This window comes from Solea solea, chromosome 5, assembly GCF_958295425.1.
Source record: "Solea solea chromosome 5, fSolSol10.1, whole genome shotgun sequence".
Taxonomy (NCBI): domain Eukaryota; kingdom Metazoa; phylum Chordata; class Actinopteri; order Pleuronectiformes; family Soleidae; genus Solea; species Solea solea.
Window position 1 is genome coordinate 24,425,164 of NC_081138.1, and position 16,766 is coordinate 24,441,929.

At 40.7% G+C, this 16,766-nt stretch overlaps 1 protein-coding gene across 1 annotated transcript; it reads right to left on the bottom strand.

The window, feature by feature from the left end:
- Positions 1–286: 286 nt before the first annotated feature.
- On the bottom strand, positions 287–16,145 carry dbndd1 (dysbindin domain containing 1). Its single transcript, XM_058629581.1, has 4 exons — positions 16,054–16,145; positions 12,674–12,817; positions 7,786–7,923; positions 287–603 (listed from the first exon to the last, which is right to left on the bottom strand). Exons 1-4 carry the CDS (start codon positions 16,082–16,084, stop codon positions 449–451), a joined length of 468 nt encoding a protein of 155 aa, XP_058485564.1. The 5' UTR covers positions 16,085–16,145; the 3' UTR covers positions 287–448.
- Positions 16,146–16,766: the final 621 nt, after the last annotated feature.

Here is a 16,766-nt window from a genome sequence, read left to right on the forward strand (position 1 = left end):
TATTTGACGCGACTGATTAATTCTTCAGCTTGTGTCCCGGGAATGCAGTGTGAACGTGTGAACACAACTCTCAGCACTGATCACGATGACCGTCCACTGTTTCTTATCCTGAGAGGTGGTTAAGATGGAGGCCCTGTAACTCTGCTGGCCTCATACCCTGTATATCATCTAAAAACAAAACTGAAAAACATCTGGCTGCCCAGAGTGCATCGATTTACCATGATTGCGTGTGTGTGTGGGTGTGTGAGAGACAGAGGGAGAGAAAGAAGGAGAGGGAGAGAGGAGAGAGTGTATTGCACATCTTTAGTACAGAGCACAGTGTCCAGAGTTTGATCTGAACTCTTCTGTTCAGCACCATGAGACATTACAGCATGTGAGTCTGACTCGGTCTGTCTGGCTCCGGCTTTCCTCTCTCTGCTGTCTGGCAGATTCACATTCACACCAGACGTCACGGCTGCTTGGGCCTCTCCAGCTTCATTAGGGGCTCTGCCGTGTCTGAGTCGCTGTGGTGTTTTCTCTCGCGCGGGGACTCCACTTTGCTGCAGCGTGTCCATGAGGGCGAGCGCATGTACCCACATTTGGGCAGCACAGGCTGCTGGGAACCTGCGAACCAAACACACAGTGACTCGTGACTTGCGGGAATTCTGAGTCTTGGCAGACAATGGTGCCAATCCCAATGTCAAGTATCTGATCAGACAAATCAGAAATTGGCAATCACTTGGATCACCTCACCTTTCAGCAGCCACTTTATTTATAGTGACCAGGTTTTTCATGTAGCTCAGCTGTAGACTTAGACTTAAGAAGACTTAAAAATAAATAAGTGTATATGTATATAAATATACAGTATATAAAAGTAGTGCAGCTGTAGGCTGTAGTAGAGCTTTATTTAGAGCTGGCGCGTAGTGGCATTAATTTCATATTGCCTGTGTTTGATGTAATTGGTTGCACTTTAATTGCTTTGTTTTTAATTGGCTTGTTTTGATCCGCTATGATTTGCTCGGGCCTCTCTGCCCTGAGCTCACACAGACACGCACACACATATGCACCGGTTTGCACAGCTATTCTTATTAAGACATTGCATCAACTTCCATTCATTTTAACAGCCTAACAAAACCTTTATCCCTAACCTTAAGCCTATCCTAAATCTTAGCCCTAAATTTGACCAGTTTCTGCTTCATTAGGACCTTGTTTTGGTCTCCATGAGGACCACTGGTCCTGACAAATTTCTTGAGCTCTTGAAAACATTTGCTGTTACAACAGAGGCCTCGGAAGATTAAGATAGAGTATATTGCCTTTACTGTTGATTCAAGATCGTTGGTATTGCACCAATCATGGTGTTAATATAGAATGAAAAAAGTGAATACGTTTTTATATACTGTATATAATATATCATGCAATATATATAATTTCCAATTGTGTTCACACCTGTTTTTTGTTTTGTTTGTATAAATATGTAATCTCTCTGCAGCATGGCCATCCTTTAGAAAACTGTTCACTTTAGCCAGTTCCCCTTCTAACCTCTTGGTGGCGGTGTCTGACCTTCAAGGATGAAATCCAGGCAACAAAAAGAATGAGAGGAATTGTCTCTCTGTCTTTCACTGGTTACAGCATCATCCACTGTGGGCTCTCCTGAGTGATATTATTCTAAGTACCTGGCTTATACTATATATCTCCTCAAGGCCGCTTCCATATCCTCACACACATTAAACTGAGCGAGGAAGGCAGAGAACACTTTATTGATTTTAGAAGATTGATGGTATCCCCACTGGGTTCTAATAAGTGGGACAACAACCTCCTCAGCAGTGTGGAAGAGTCTGTGTCACGGACCTGCTGATTGTGTTTTTGCTGTTAAACGCTATGCTATTTAAAATGAGAAAACAAATTATTATGAACATGCTGTGAGGCAAGGTCATTATAAACTCTATAACCCCAAACAGATTATCTATGTTCTCTTTATGATACATACAGACAAAACTCTGTTGTCTGTGTTTGCCAACAGCCCTGCCATTAGCGGGCCATTAATATTCTTCTGTCAGTGTGTTGCTGCATAACTATAAACACTAGAAACTCATGAAGACACAACAGCAGTACTCCAGGATCATTATAATCATTATGAACTCCAGTAGGACATTATAATCCGATTAAGACTTCTTAAATTGGATTAATCCTGGATTCTTGGTGTTCATAAAAACAGAGTTTGTGTTGGTGAACTGGGGGAGGTTTCTAGGATAGTGATAATAATTCTATGTAAAAAGACATAGAATTTACCTCCCCCAAAATGCAGAAAGTTGAGCTGGAATCTGACCACTTACATTTACAGAGCAGCTATAAAAGGCAGTCTCTGGCTTTTAAAGCTGCACGGCATCTTTTAAAGGGATAAAACTTCACTGCATGCCTCAATTCTGGCAAACTGAAAAACAGTCACACCACTGCAGGGGTTGGGTGATTTGAAACGTCTCCTTTTGGCATCACGGATCATGTACAATTACAGATTTATTTATATTCTGGTGTGGTAGCTTTTGTGTTGTGACAGTAGGTCGCTTGTGTAGAGTTGTGTTTACTCTCTTACACATTTCAAATCAGTCTCTATAGCGCTTAGCCTTTTGAGCTTTGCAGGGGGAGCTGGGGTCACCCTGGACATTCTCACCATCCTACACATACAGAGACAAACGGCCAATGACAGTCAGTTAAGTCTCCATTTGTCCCCGTTTACATGCCTTTGGACTGTGCTCATGAAATAAGCACAATACACTACGCTAAAATTAATAAATATATATATAGCACAAGTTAAAAAGTGCTTTACAGGATGAACATTTATTAAAAAAACGTTACAAGCAGAGTAACTAACTACAAGAATATGAATACATTTATTATAAGAAGTGAATGTACAGTGAATGTAATGTACCCTATTATTTGCCCAGTTACAAATGCCAGCTCTAAAGCACTTCATCGTGAAAACATCCACCACACAGCAACACAATCATGTTCTGCAGTGTCATCGGTTAAAACTGTGCCTCGGCTCCAACAGGAGAATGGGAGGCTAAAGCCTGTGACAGTGGCAAAACTTAATGGGTCATGAATCTCATTCGATCTTAAAACAAAGCGCAAACGAAAAAAAACAAAGTCGACCTTTTCGTTCAGTCGCTCTGAAGCTGTTCTGGAATGAAAATGAAACAACACCGATGTGATGCGGGAAAATTACAACAGAAATACCAGAGTAAACAAAAACAAACAAGACACAGGTCATCTATAAATCATGTGCTCATGCAGTTACATGGGTTATGATGTATTTTAAGTGTTGAATGGCTTTTGAAGGACTTTGTTTCTGCATGGAATAGTAAATTATTCAAGAGCCTGCATTTAGCCGCTACCCTTGCTCTCCTCTCCTCTCCTCTCCTCTCCTCTCCTCTCCTCTCCTCTCCTCTCCTCTCCTCTCTTCCACAACTCGGTCATGCTTGCCACACATTTGGCAGTTTCTCCACAGAGCCGTGCTCATTGCTCAATGCAGCTTGACCCACATTTACTGTACAATGCAAACTCATTTGTCGGGGCTGCGACTAATGATTATTTCCGTCATAAATTAATCTGTCATTTTCTTTATTGAGTAATTGATTTGTGCCTCCGGTCCGTGACGTGGTGAAAAACGTGTTTGTCTTCTTGTCGGCAAACACAGACGTTCAGTTTCCTGTCACACAGAAATAAAACAAATACTTAAAACCAATCAAGTGATTGGCAAAATAATTGGCAGTTAATAGTTGCACACTGATAAATTAACGCACATTATTTAAAATACTCATCTTTCTACCCCGCAGTGAAGTCAGAGACGGCTTAGTGATTAAATCAACCAAAACTTTCTCCTCAAACTGCCTTTGTCACAATTCAAATTGCCATGTTTCACTATTGGTATTTTCAATATCTTAGATTTATAAGTGTCATGTTCTCCCTGTGGCCCTGCGATGGACTGGTGAACTGTCTAGGGTGTACCCCACCTATCGCCCGATGTAGCTGAGATTGGCACAGCACCCCCCTGCGACCCTCTGGTGGAGGATAAAGTGGTAGATGATGGATGGATGGATGGATGGATGGATGTTCTCCCTGTGTGCGTGGGTTTCCTCCCACAGTCTAAAAACATGCAGGTTTGGCGATTAGGCAAATTGGACACTCTAAATTGACGGTAGGTGTGAGTGTGAGAGTGAATGCTTATTTTCTCTCTGTGTGGCCCTGTGTGTGACCTGTCCAGGGTGTGACCCCCGCCTTTTGCCCTACGTCAGCTGTGACCCTCATATGTGGAGGATAAAGCGGTAGGAGATGGATGAAATAGAATAGTAAAGAACTTGTGATGCATGGAGTTACACGGCTGAAAATGAAATCGACTTCAAAGAAAAGAGAAGCTGAGTGCGTTGCTGTTTCTCCCTCTCTCTGTCGCGCACACACACACACACACACACACACACACACACACACACACACACACACACACACACACACACACGTACACTCACACCCTTGTCAGTTTGCACACGACAGCAATTCCACCCTCAATGACTTGCACCACAACACTTGCTTGCACATTAATTTGCCCTGGACGGAATTTAACCTACTGACCCTGGCACGTATAGCACATTAACTAATGTTTACCCTATGCATAATTAATAATAATAATAATAATAATAATAATTATGAATAATTAATGATGCCGTTGCACTGTTTTGTCAGTGGCTAATGACTGTCATTCATTCTCTTCCTCTGTGGCTTCACTGCAGCACCGAGCATACTGTATCTGTCTGTTCACGTGAAACTATTCTTGGAAATCAAAATGATCAAATTATTTTTGATACCATGACGAAAGAAAATGACTGGAATGTGTTTTTTTGTCTTCCTTGAAGTTCTAAATGAGTCTGTCTGTCTGTCTCTCTGTCTGTCTGTCTCTCTGTCTGCCTGCAGATTCTCACAGTTTATTTACAGTCTTCTGCGGCTTCAGGCTCAGATTGCCATCTTTCCACTGCATGAGCCACTTTTGAGAAAGTGACGAGTCGAGGGAGAACAAAGAGAGGAGGATTGTGCGAGATGTAAAAATGTCAAGGCGTGAGAAGTGTCTGGAAGTTAAGTTGAACACAAAGACACACACACCACAGAGTGCTGTATCTGAGGTTAAGCATTTAGCAAGGAAGAAAATGTTTGCTGCTTTCACAGCAGACTGATCTATTTCTGTTTGAGGCTCGCACAGATAAAAATAGAGGAGGCGAAAAATGATTTTTACTGCAAAATTGTCACTTATAATAATTAAAAACCTAGCCCCTGCTTAAAGACGCAGTTTTAGTCAACACATTTCTTTTCCCCAGATTCATATAATATGCACTTTAAAAAGACAGAAAAGTTATTGTCTGAGGCCACCTTGACCTGGATATTTGACCAAATCGAAACAGTTAATCTGTGGGTGCAAGGATTTGCATGATGCATTCTGAAGTTAACACAAAAACAAGGCAAATGAGGCAGAAGATTCTCATCAAAAGTCAGTTTAACCATTAACCATTTAACCATGTTGGGAGTTTTGGGTGAAATTAAATAATTTAACAACGTAATTGTGGTGTGCAGCTGTGCATTTGCTGACAGCAGGACTTTGTCTTGATTAGCAGGCAGCAGAACAGCTGATGTGAGGAAGCCCCATGCAGGAAGCCTCTCAGCTGTTGATGATCCTGCTTATTGGTCACAGCTGAAAACGAGGGGGGGCAAAGCCTATTAGGTGTGGGACCATGTTTTTTTTTGTATACTGTACAATATAAACTGTTGTTGTTTGTTGATCCGCTGTCTTCAACACAACCTGTGTTAAGCTGTTTCATTGTTGAGTGAATCTGAATGTTGTCAGATTTGCATGTGTGCATCACTTTTGAATCAAGCTCAACGACACAGAATTCATTTTTATAAAAGAATATGATTTTCAAAATATGCATCAAGTCATAAAATGCGTGAATCAGTTTTCATTCATGTCAATGATCCAGTTTACTTTTATATACGAACAGTCACACCTGATATAAATGATTAGTTTCATATAAATTATTTAACAATTGCATCCATCCATCTTCTTATGCTTTATCCTCCACATAGGGGTCGTGGGGGGTGCTGTGCCAATCCCAGCTGACATAGGGCAGAAAGTCATCCTTCCATCCATCTATCCATCCATGTGAGGCACCACTGCTACATCCCACACTGACTAAAGTTTTACAATGGAATAAATGGAACAATTCTTTTTTTTGCACAGATATGGTTCTGACACAAGCATCTTTACTATGAATAATTGACTGCAGCACCATTCGGATGACCCACTGTCACCATAATTTACACTTTACACTTCACAGGCAATGTCTTGATATGGAGCAATGTTTTATATACGTATAAAAAAAACAATAGAAAAGAGACAAAGGGGAGAACCTAGAATGTGTAAATGTGGAGAGAATGTGAGGAAAAAACACTTTTATGAAGTGTTTGGATGACTGAGTGAGTCTACCTGACCATACATAATCTTTTTTTTTTTTTAATCCACACTGTGTGTTTCAGTGGATTACAATTAGAGCTTTTTCCCTTTCTTTTTTCTTTCCCCATCCGAAAGACCAGGAGAATTATATATATGTTCAGCCTACCATTTGTAAGATGTTTAAAGCAGTTCTCAAATAGAACGTTTCTAGAGCAATCAGTTATTTATTAGTTATTTATTTACAAATGGCTTCATAGAACAAAAAATATTAAATTATAAATATCAAATGTTTTGGCGTAATCTGAAATAGTTAACGTTACTTCTTGAGCCGCCTTGTAATCCTTTGTGTGAGCTGAGAGTTAAGAGGATTTGTGGAGGAGCAATTTATGATAAGTCTCCCGGATCATAAATAAAACATAGGAATGATTTTTTTTTCTCCTAATTTCATTTTTTTTTGCTCAGTTCAGTGACTGATATGCTGATCTTTATTCTTTACCTGCTACACAGTGAAGTGTCTCATCAATATTCATACTGTATGTTTGTGACTGACGATATTATTGACATAATGTGGCTCATGGGTCAGAGTGTGATGTTCTTCAAGGTCAACATTAAAACACAAAACTGTCACACATATTTAATAAGAAAATTAGAAAAAGTTTGTGTAATTGTTAATCAATATAAGATGTGCAATTTAAAGGGGTTAAAAATACTGGGGTAGACAAAATATTTTGCTGCGTGTTATTAATCATTTATTCCATATAATAACCTTTCAGTATAATTCAAATCTAGAGATCAGGGGGAGAACTAATCTTCTGCACCTGCTCTAAACTCGGTTTCCTGCCAGAGTTTTGATCAAGGGACAGTTCAGTTGTCTTGAGGAGCTGTGCATACACATCACTATTCCTGCAACAATACCTACACTGCAAAGCAACTTAAAAAAGGGGGTTGGACAACAAAATGTGACAATATCAGCAAAGCATTTAAAAATTGGGGAGATTCCTTTGGATTATCTGACACATATGAAGCTTGTGCCAGCTTTTTAGCCCAGAACATTAGTTTGTAACAACCTCAGCGTGACACTCAACAATCAACTATTTCTCTATTATTTTCCTGCAGCTTTGGAAGCTGTGGAGGAGTAAATGTGATGAGAGAATAATCATTACTCAAAGGAGTATAGGAGATCCCCATAGATTCCCTTATACAGTATTAGTCTGCACACGCATTGATTTAGGTCTCGGCCTCTGAGAGATTCCACTCTTCATGTGACTTTCTAGTAAAATAAAGGTTAAATAAAAATGAATATTTGTTCTTACCTGCTGGAAACTCGTTGTGGTTTTCCTCCTCAGAGTCAACAAACACCTCGGCCAATTCCTGGTCGGACATGTCAGTCAGCTCAGTCAGGTCCAAGAGGTCAAAGTGCACCTCTAAAGAAGATACACTGCTCAGTGGTTCTATGAGGCACAGAGAGAGATAAATGAGTTGTTATTTTGTGTATGTATTTACTTTAAATGGTTTGATTATGAAAACAGAGCCCCTTAATCCACAATGTCATGCTGCTCATTAATCTCAACTCATATGAAATTATTACATTACTCTCGTGATACTATGGTGAAATCTGTTTCAAATCTGTTGCATCTTGTACAGTTGTGTACTGTCATTGGATTTCTTGAATCTGCGTCTGAAGCAAAAGTGTCAGATGAATGATATTCAGTGACGACTGAAGCAGAAGCTGTAGGATAACCACTTTTCTTTAATCTGTTCCTGAAACATATTTTATTTAAATGGGCAAAACTCTTGCCTGGAAGCGGAGGAAGTGTCATGAAACATGGCGCCACAGATCAGCTGACCACAGTCCAAGACTGAATTCTGTGTCTGTGTGTTGTGTTATGAGGAAAAAAAAGAAGAACCAGGTGCTTTTTGTACCTAAGCCTGACCACAGGTCATTGTACATACAAAGATATATAAATATTTAACACATTTGGGATTTGCAGATTTGTACAAAATCGAATTTTTCTCTGACAATGATGTTAGACACATACCGCTGAAGCAGACATGATAGCCAGAAGTTAACTTGCAACGGAAAATGGCAGAAAAAGTGCAGCCAACATTTTATACTTCCATTGTATTTGAGGCGGAGCTTTGCCGAGAGGTTTAGAGAGGGGGGTGGGAGGTATTGTTGCACTTTTTTCATGGTGTAGCCTGATATTTGCTAGCTTTTCCAGACTTGGCAACCCTAGCTTTAACCCATTGTGCTCTCTTTTTCCTCATGTGTGTGTGTTGCATATGTTAATTTCCATACAAACATAGTGACTCTTTAGCAGGTCGTCTTCTGCAGGGTCAGTATCACGTATGCTGGGCATCAGTGTGTCAACCACGTGAAAATGTTAACGTAGGTAAAGTGAAACATAGAACATGGGATTGTCTTCATTTATCATACAGGAAGTGAATGTGAGTAATAGAGCTGAACAAATGCACCAATCTTGTGAGAGAGATGTTTAGAGACTTCAGTGTCTGACTGAATGATGGGTCTCGTGACGGGCTGAATGCTGTTATTATCCCACATTGTTTATTCGCTGTTTTCCAGGTTTTTTTTTTTGTTTTTTTTTTCAGGCTACAGAGGCAGAGCCCGTTCTATTTGCTGCTGCTGCCTTTAATGCCATGCATCCCTCTCCTGATTGAGAACATATTGATCTAAGAAAGGGCTGATCATTATGCTGAAGCGGTGGCGGGTCACTGTGACAAGTTTCAAAGATGATTAAAAATATACACGACACCAGAAATGCCAGGAGACGGGAGGAATACAAAGGTAAGGAGGCAGCGACTCTGAAGGAATACAAATAAGAAATTAACATTTAGAGGCTTTGGAGTTGAAATAATATTCAATCCAAGGACCAAAACATTAATGATGTTGTGTTTGTTTTTACATTTGTTGTTCCTTTGTGGCAGGGATACAAAGAAACTGAAGTGAGCGTCGTTCACATCTTTAAATCATCTTATAAATCTGTAAATTCACCAAGAAAGTGATTGAGATATGAATCGATGATTAAAAATAATAGTAACTACTTGCAGCCCTGCACTTCTATCACAACCAAAACCTGATTTAGAGCATCTGTAACTCCTTATTCAATAACTTTTTCAGTTGCTTGTTAAATTAGAAGAACTTTGCAGCACATAGAGCCCAGATAAGTGGCTGTATCAGGAAATCATTTGCTGATAAGCCAACACAGCAGCAATAGAAACGTGCATAAAGTGTTAGAGGTCATTTATATTCAGTGAAAATAAAAAAAAAAACACATTGTTTCCTATTTTCTCTTGACCTCAGAATGCTAGTTTATAGTTTATAGTTTATAGTAATAGTTTTTTTTAAATATATTTTACTTTTCCCAAAGGCTGCAAAATGCTTACTTCTAAAGCTATCCTTCGTTTTGACCCCATTTTTTAGGAAGAGTGAAGAAACATGAAAGCAATGAAGCAGGGAGGCTGAAAATTGTAGAGGAGGAGATCATGACACACCAGAGAAGTGTGGGTCAAGGCAAGGAAAATTGTGAAACCAAAAAAAAAAACCCATGGTGGTCAAAGAAGAGAAAGATGAAAAAGTATACATTCCCTGACTCATTTTCCTAGTTTTCAACTGGTTACATGCTTGACTCCACTTCTTCTCGCTGCCTCGCCCTCAGCTCTTTTCCCCTTCTTCCCCTCCTTTCTCCTTGAATAATTGATCAATGCATTTTCTCTCCCAGGCAGACACAGTGAAACAACTCCCTCCTTTTCAAACGCCAATCCGGGGGGGGTGCGATGAGATGTCATTAGGGATGACTGACAATAGAATTCACACTCGGACTATAAAGGACTGTGTCTAAAGCAGATTATTATTGTAAAACACCAATAGATGTACTTCTTCTGTAGATCCATTAAGACTTTCTTGATTCATCTTATTATTTTAAGCAAATTTGTAGATGCAGATGATTCAATACTGTATGAATTACCCTTTGTTCTGTTTCCTCCCTATGGAGGAAAGGTACAGATGGATTAGGAACAAAGAATAGGGCGTGTGGGGAGGAGGGAGAAGTTCACATTCGGAAGAATAAGAGAAAAAGAGCATAGAGGAGGTGCCTTGCAAGTTAAATGTGTGTAGGTAATCCCCTTCTCTCTCTGGGTTCAATACAGTTTATAAAAATGACTGAGCTCTGAAAGCTGCTTAAAATGAATACCAAACACACAATGCCAAGAATTTGACACTATTTTCCTTTCTAAATGACACGTTCTTTTATTTACAGTGTCGGATCAAACCCGAAAAAACCTCTCACTTTATGGTAAATGCTGCTCTGGCATATATTATTGTGTTGTTTGTACATTACACTGTTTATTCATGTCCATGTCAAGCTTAAAGGTCCAGTGTGCATGAATTTGTGACATGCAGACCATAAACAAAACTCTGCTCTCCCTCCCTTTCTCAAGCACTCCACCTGGTTTGTCCATTCAGGCTGATGTAGGAACATGGAGGCACACGATAAATGTAAGTCTAAAGTACATAGGCTTCTCCTATTTCTACTTTCAGCTTCTCCCTTTCGGGCTCATCACAGCGGATCATCAGCCTCCATATTGTCTTCTCCCTTGTGTCCTGAACACAAACCTGAACCTTCTCTCTGGTCGTCCTCTTTTCCATTCTTTGTCCAATATAATCACTGTCCCTTCTCTGCATGTGACCAAACCATCTCAACCTGAGATGGTCTCACTCTCTGACATTATTTATAAACCGTTCAACCTGAGCTGTCCCTCAGATATGCTCATTTCTAATCCTGTCCATCATGGGCACTCCCGATATCTCAGCATCTTCAGCTCTGCCACCTCCAGCTCCAGCTCCATCTCCTGCCACTGTCTCCAAGCCAAACGTAATCACAGGTTTTACTACCTAAACCAATGAATAATAATAATAATAATGAATAATGAATAAAGTCAAAATCACTGTTATGTTCTCTAATTATCTCACAGCTGTCACCATCATCAGTGGCCGGCAGTCTGTGGACGTCAGCTCAGCTCGCTTGGAACCTCGCCAGAGCTGGTGCTAAAGAAGTACCAGCAGTGTAAAATCGTGTGTGTATCTGGTTCAGCTGAAAACATGCTCTTCTTCAGGACGTTGACTTTGTAGGCTGTTTAAAGCTGTTTCATGTCGACCTAAAATTATTGTAGCCAATGACAAGAGTAACTGCGGTCCCCTAAAAGCTTTCTGTAAATATTTGAACCACCAATGGTTTTTTATTATGTTGGTCTTGGCTCCTCTTTTTCTACCTTTCATGCCACACACTATTAGCTCCAATGGGTCACATTAGCCTCTGGAGGAGTTGTCTTTAAAAAAAAGTGTTGGTGAAGCAGATAAAGGCCGCCTTGTCACTCATGTAGCCTCAGAATCCGTGTCTGTGCTTCTGCACTCAGTGCTCTGTGACCGGCGCGTACAGCGAAGCCTCTGTGTGCTAGTGATGCACAATGAGTCCTTTCAACCGAGGCCGAGCTGCAGTCGTCTTTGAGAATGTGAGAGCAGAATACCTATAAAGTAGGCAGTGATCGCTCACTCGGGTTCAAGATCAACTCTGACTGCATCAGTGTAGATCAGGGGGGTCGGCAAATTTGTTTGGCTGCCATTAGATGAGGGGCCGGGAAAAAATAATATCAAAGGCTTATTCAAGAAACTACTTTTAGAAAATACACCAGGAGTTAAAAATGCAACGTGAAATGCTCCACTATTGTCAAATTAAAGACACAAGACAGGACCGTATCAATTACAAAAATAACTAGAGATAATTATTTCATACATACAGTAGACTCAAATCTGGAACAACATCCCTGACCATTTTAGAGATTTCTGTTGCCCAACAATGATGCAGATTCAGTTAACTGTCGAGTGATGTGTGTGTAAGTAATGTATTAATGTTCAACAGGTCTAAAACATGAGATTATGCCATGTGGGATTTTAATTCCAATCGATCCAGTCATGAGTGATAATATTAAGACTCTCTTGAACACAAGTAGGATATCTTTTCCCTCCTCTCTTATCTCTTTTATTGAGTGATCCTGCTATCGATTGTTTATCTCGGTCAAGGCTGTTTTTCCACTCATGCAACCTGCATTGCCTCTTTACCACCAATGAATATTTATCACTGTTAATATCTGTCCCCCCCATTCCCCCATTCCCTTGCTACTCACGTCTCCTCTCAGTGATGTGCAGCAGGCTCGCAGTGTGTCCTGACAGGCAGCTCTCCTCGTCCCCTGCTGGGTGCTGGAACAGCTCCTTGTTTAGGTCTCCTGAGCTGGAGGGTTTCAGCAGCTTCTGGATGTCTTTATTGGGCTCTGTAAGCATTGAAACAAAGACGGGGGCAAAGCGAAAAATCTGTCATTAGTTATTCGATTTTTATTGCAGTAATTATCAGTGCTGGATGGCATGTTGCCCATCGCTGTACTTTATACAGCCATCGGCCATCCCTCACCACCTACATTATTGTTATCATTGTGTAAAATTATCTCAGGTGAACTTCCTTCTTACTTGAGTCAAATTTTCACTCTCACAAGGCGAGGCAAGTTTATTTATATAGCACAGTTCAACAACAAGGCATTTCAAAGTGCTTTACAATAGAAAAAAGAAAGAAAAATACAACAGCATTAAAAATATATAAAAGGCATAATACAACACAATAAAAACATTTTAATAGAGATGAAGGGAGAAAAGGGAAAATAAAAGAGACTAAAAGTTGCAGTTGGGCTGAGGTGCAGCAGTGATGATAATTTTATTATAAGTTTTCAGGCTAGATTTAAAAGAATTAATTGATTTAGAGGTTTTCGCAGATTTAGCAGACAAGGCAGTAATATGTCACAGTTCAAGAGTTTTCTGTCTGAACAGAAACATGCTCGTTAAAGCCTTTCCTTCCATGGCTCTTGGTTGTGCAATGATCTTTAATCTGAACTCAATCTTGAGATCTTTATCACTTTGAATGATTTTAAATATAGAATAAAAGAAGTAGGTACCAAATGTTGCCGCTTCCTTTTAAAAAAACACTTAATGAGTGAGTACACACCTGATTCAACAGTCGCTTGTATTCTAGCCAGTGCAAAAAAAACAACATCTCAGGCATCCACTCAAAACAGCGACCTGTGTTTTCACAGGGGCATTACGGAGCCTGAAAATGGAAAGCACTTAAAATAGCATCCTGTCAATATGCAAGAGTGTGCATTAAGTTTTTAAGTTTAAGTAATTACACCTGATAAAGGTTAAAGGCCGGTCCGCTTGGCACAGCTGAAAACACAGTGTGATGAGACTGAGGGATGGAGGCACGGCTGCATATTTAGTAGAAGGAATCCTCAAAGTTAGATACAGCTAAAACAAAACTCAAGGTATTTAAATGAAACGGAATACTGGAAAATGTAATAATTGCCCAATGGTTGTATGCATCCACTGACCAAGTTTCAGTCTGTTCAAATGTCTTTTTTCAACATCAGCACGTCATGACAGGGAATTGGATGTTTGACCTTGAGCACTGGTCACCCAAAACTAGGAAATACATCCGTGACTCCATTTGTGCCAAATATGAAATAATTCATAAAGCAAAAAATAAGGCTTGACGGGTCATAGTGACCCAAATCAATTCATCGTTCAATCCAAGTGAATGTTTGTGCCAACCTAAAAAAGGATACTCTCGAGACGTTCTTGAGATACGTAGTTCAGGGTGAACAGGGACGGACAGGCTACCTGAATTAGAATAATGCCTGTGTGGGTGCTGTTGTCTCAGGCGTGAAGGAGACATAAAAACAGCATTGATCAAAGTGACAGCAGTGTGGCTGTTTTTATGATGTCACGCAGAGATGATGGAGTAGTGTGGGTGTAAAGCATGGCTTCCCAATGAGCCGCGCCAGATGGCCGGTACCGTTTCTCCTCGCAATATGTCGCAAAACTGTTGTATTTCAGATTTCAGAAAAGAGTGTTCGATACAAGGCTGAGCCAGAGTTTTGAGTTCGCCCTGAGAAGTTGATTGCTTGATGTCGTGATGTATCGATTCCCCCGGTGAGAGGCCGCACAAACTGAAAGACTGTAGGTTTACCTCTGTTGTTATAATTAAACGTTTGTTACGACCGTGTAAAAGCAGCTCCTGTTTCCCTTTGAATCACCTTCTTCAGCAAACACTCAGTATTGACATACTGCTGTGTCAGTGGAGCATAGACTATTCATCTATCTCTCTATCCTTCTGTCTATCTATCTATGAAAACATGCTCATACCAGATTCTGGATTAAATCAGGAGCGCCTGCTTGGATAAGTTGGCTCAGTGGCAGACGAAAAGAACACTCAGTAAAGTCATTCAAAGTCACTTATTTGCATTTAAAGATGGAGGAGAGATTGCACAGATGGCCGAATCGAGCCACCACCTGCTGAGTTGACTGTGACAAGGCCCCAAGTAAATATTGTAAGATGCTGCTGGTAAAAGATGGTCGGCGCTCACACATGTAGCCGTGGGTGTCTGTGTACGTTTGCCAGCAGCTGAACCAAACTCAGTGTCCTGGTTCAATAAATCAATCTGCATTTTCACCATGTGGCTCACACAGAGAGGGGATTAACACCCATGGCTCAACCCCACATCAATGTACCTGAGGATTTCTCGCCACCTTCACAGTATATTCTGTATTAATATTTACACAAATCTGCACAGATGGTGCCTGTGCAGAGTCTACCTTGTTATAAATGTTTCCTCCTACTTTATGACCCCTTTCATCATAATAATGACGCCCTCTCTGTAATTCAACCCCATAATAATGAGAAAATAATATTCCAGTTTCTCATGGGCAGGTCATTCTGGACATTACCATGAATATGTCACGCTCTGATTGTTCTTTTACCTGTTCCTCTTTTTCCTTTAACCGCCACACCTTTTTTTACTTTGCTCCTTTTAACTAACTTTCAATTACTTGTTTGGAATTGTGTGGTTTGACTTTGGATTGATTTATTTGAACTGTTGAATTATGTTGTTTTTATGTCTCAGTACCTTTAGCCTACGTCTGTATATGAAATGCACTATCCTTATTATTATAACCGTTTTTTGGTGAAATTGAAACTTTAATTTCTTTGTGCCGTGCCACTGTGTACATTATGCAAATCCTTTTTTGAGCAAAGTCATCACTTATCCTGCGGGGGCATGTCACATGCCTATATGTCGTCTGAGCCCAGAATACAAATAAAGTATTAAACCTCTGAATGTTTAAATCTAACAAAACAATAGAGGCACTGATGCATTACACAGCAGTAGCCCCACACAGCACAGGCTTCTCTGCACAGCTCATACACAAAGGCCATATACAGTACATGCTTTTATCAGTGTAGTATGACTATATAAAACTACTACACCGCTTGGTTTAAGGTGCACAAATATGCCCAGACAGTGTCTCCTGTGTTGCAAACATTATGAACAACAGACAGAAAAAGGACACTGCAGACCAACAGGCAATTTACAGCACAAGTCCTGCAGAAGACGCAACCACTCTACCACAAACAGGCATTTGTAGTGTGATATAGAGGAAAGAAATAATGGGGAAAGGCTCTTACCTGGGCTCCCTGCCCCTCCCTGTGCCTCCATGCAGCTTAGTGGAGAGCGTCCTGCTGCTCACCACACCAGCATAGAGAGTGGGGGAGACAGAAGAAAAGACAGGCAGGGGGAGAGAGTGTCTGTGTGTGTGCATGTGAGAGAAAGCAGGGGTGGGTATAGACTCAGCTTTGCAAGACTCCCCTCTTCCTCCTCCTCCTTCTACTCCTTTTTGTTTTTTTTATTATTTGTCCTCTTGTTGTTCTAAATTCCCCAAACAGGTGATGGTGTTTTCTCCTCTTGCTCAGTCCACCTGCTCCACTCCAGACTGTTTTTGATGATGCCTGGGTGCTGCACTGCCTCACAGAGCCGGTCCACAGTGAGGGACGTCTGGGAACAGCAGCAGCATCACTGCTTTGTTGAGCGCAGCATTGTGAAGGTTCGGACTGGTGTGTACAGAATACACAGAGAGAGACAGAGCGAGAGAGATCCAGAGCAAGAGAGGCTGAAATTGGGGAGGGAGAGAAAGAGAGACGGGGAAAGAGGGAGGGTTGAGCTGGCAGCCTGCCGAGACTGAGAGAGAAATGGGGTGTCAGGGAGGGTTGGGGGGGCCGGGTGGGGATTATGGTGTGCCTGTCTGTGTATAAATGATTCATGAGTGTAAATGTGTGAAGGTCCATGCATGGATGTTATACAATGTGTGTGTATCCTGTGAGCAAGTGAAGCCAAAGATTTA